The sequence below is a fragment of the Bidens hawaiensis genome, unplaced genomic scaffold, assembly GCF_021521415.1.
Source record: "Bidens hawaiensis isolate Kalapana, Puna unplaced genomic scaffold, B.hawaiensis_p1.1 tig00022863_1, whole genome shotgun sequence".
Classification (NCBI taxonomy): Eukaryota; Viridiplantae; Streptophyta; class Magnoliopsida; order Asterales; family Asteraceae; genus Bidens; species Bidens hawaiensis.
In genome coordinates this window covers 347,952-349,902 of record NW_027493563.1, presented here as the reverse complement: position 1 = coordinate 349,902, position 1,951 = coordinate 347,952, and the positions used below count along the sequence as shown (strand labels likewise).

At 37.9% G+C, this 1,951-nt stretch overlaps 1 protein-coding gene across 1 annotated transcript; it reads right to left on the bottom strand.

The window, feature by feature from the left end:
• Positions 1-1,076: 1,076 nt before the first annotated feature.
• Positions 1,077-1,511, bottom strand: LOC143566264 (copper transporter 5.1-like). The gene has a single exon (XM_077053010.1). The coding sequence runs from the start codon at positions 1,509-1,511 to the stop codon at positions 1,077-1,079; it is 435 nt and encodes a 144-aa protein (XP_076909125.1).
• Between the last annotated feature and the right edge of the window lie 440 nt (positions 1,512-1,951).

The following is a 1,951-nucleotide window of genomic DNA, read 5'->3' as shown; positions in this document are numbered from 1 at the left end:
AAGGCTAAGATGAAGATGTGAGGCAGAATTCGAGATGGGTAAGAAGTTCGATTCGGTATGGTCATCCTTAATTGGAGAAGTCACAATGAAAGGTTAGCAGGAGTGAAACCAGAGGGGTTGCAAGAGAACGAAAATACCACAGCCTATCGGGACGATAAAATCAAAACAGGAGGAGCAAGATGCACTCCATACCTCACTAATAAAGTTGAAACATAACACAAAACACAACAAGACTCAACAGGTTAAAGGCCTGTCCCAGAAACTCATTTTGTTCACGAATTCATTTTGAGAAAGATCTAGCCTTGCTTTTGTATGAGATATAGACAGTTTAAAACCAAAAAAAAAAAAAAAAGGAAAAAAAAATCTTCTAGCTAAATCATAAACAGAACTACTAAGTCCGGTCTTAAGGCTTAATCTGAATATTTCAAAAATCTATTTAACAAAAAAAAAAACAAAATTAACCACAAAAGCAAACAGGTGATTGGTTTTGACGGTTTTGCGTGTCTAAACCAGACCAAGATGTGCTGTCAAAATCCCTTCTGGCGTGCCTAGGCCCTCAGGCAAGGCGTACAGAAAACACCTTGCTGCTATTCAGAGCCCTTCAAACTACCTTGGGGCAAGATTCGAGTCAGATTTGGTTAAAAAAAACAAACAGCAGCAATAAATTGAAACTAGATCATAAAATTCATTAAAAAACTTCACAGCCAGCATTCCTTTCTATTTTTGCTAATATTTCAGGTTTACCATAATTCAGCCAATTCCATTACACAATTATCATATTGATGATATTTCAATTTCAAACCAGAGAAGATATTTTCTTTTACGATACAGATTTACAGAACAGTGAAACAGATTCAAACATACGCATTCATTCGATCTACACAGAAACCGAATCCAGATCTAAATTACTCCATCAATGCTTCTTAATTACGCAAATTCAAATCATAAAATAAAAAGATAAGTATTATTATTATAATACAGAACAACAAAACAGATCCAACCTTACGTATAATTAGCGTTTCAATCTAATACAATACAACTTAGGGTTTCAAATTTCAACCAATCGATGGATGATCTCAAGCACAGGCACATGGATTATCAACGACCAGCACCTGCTCATCATCACCACTCCTAAACAACAGATATCCAACGGCAAGTCCAACGACAATCGCCACAAACACACCTCCATTAAACGACATGACCGCCAGCATCAGGAAATACCCTAACGCTGAGTTTATCCCAAACAGAGCAGATCCGGCGATACGTCCGACGGTCCACCGGTTTCCGCCGGCGAAGACCTTCTTATTGAGCAGAGACGTAGAGTCAACGGCGGATGCTTTGGAGGTTGAGAGGAGTTTGAATCTGAGGCGGCGGTCTTCCATGTACTGGTAGAAGATGGAGAAGATGAAGCAGGCGAGCAAGGTGAGGGCGTAAGACAGCCAGGTGTCGGTTTTCCAGGAGTCGAAGAGGAGTGTGACCGTACGGCCCCAGTAGAAGGTCATGTGCATCATGATTGATTCCGGAGATGAATGGTGGTTGAGGGATTAATTAAATAAAAACAAGAATATGAATTAAATTGAAAGAGGTATGTATGGTTGGTTTGGTTGTGTGTAGTACAAGGGTACTACATTACATACAATGTCAACGTGTGTTGCTTTGTACTATTCATCCTCATCACAAATCCCAAAGTCATACCATTCGGATATTTGTGAATAAATTAATGATAAAATCTTATTATTTTTCTCTCTTTACTTGTTCCTTTGAACCATCACAAATAACCTTCGGTAATTCGGTGTAATGGGTTTTTTTGGGTTAGTTTTCCGGGTTTTAAATATAGATTTGAAACCCAACCTAAATGTCTCAATGTTTTTTCAGGTTCAGATTTTTCAGGTTTCGAGTGTTTTAGAAGAAAAAAAATACATTGCTAAATTTAAATGTAAAACATTCTTCT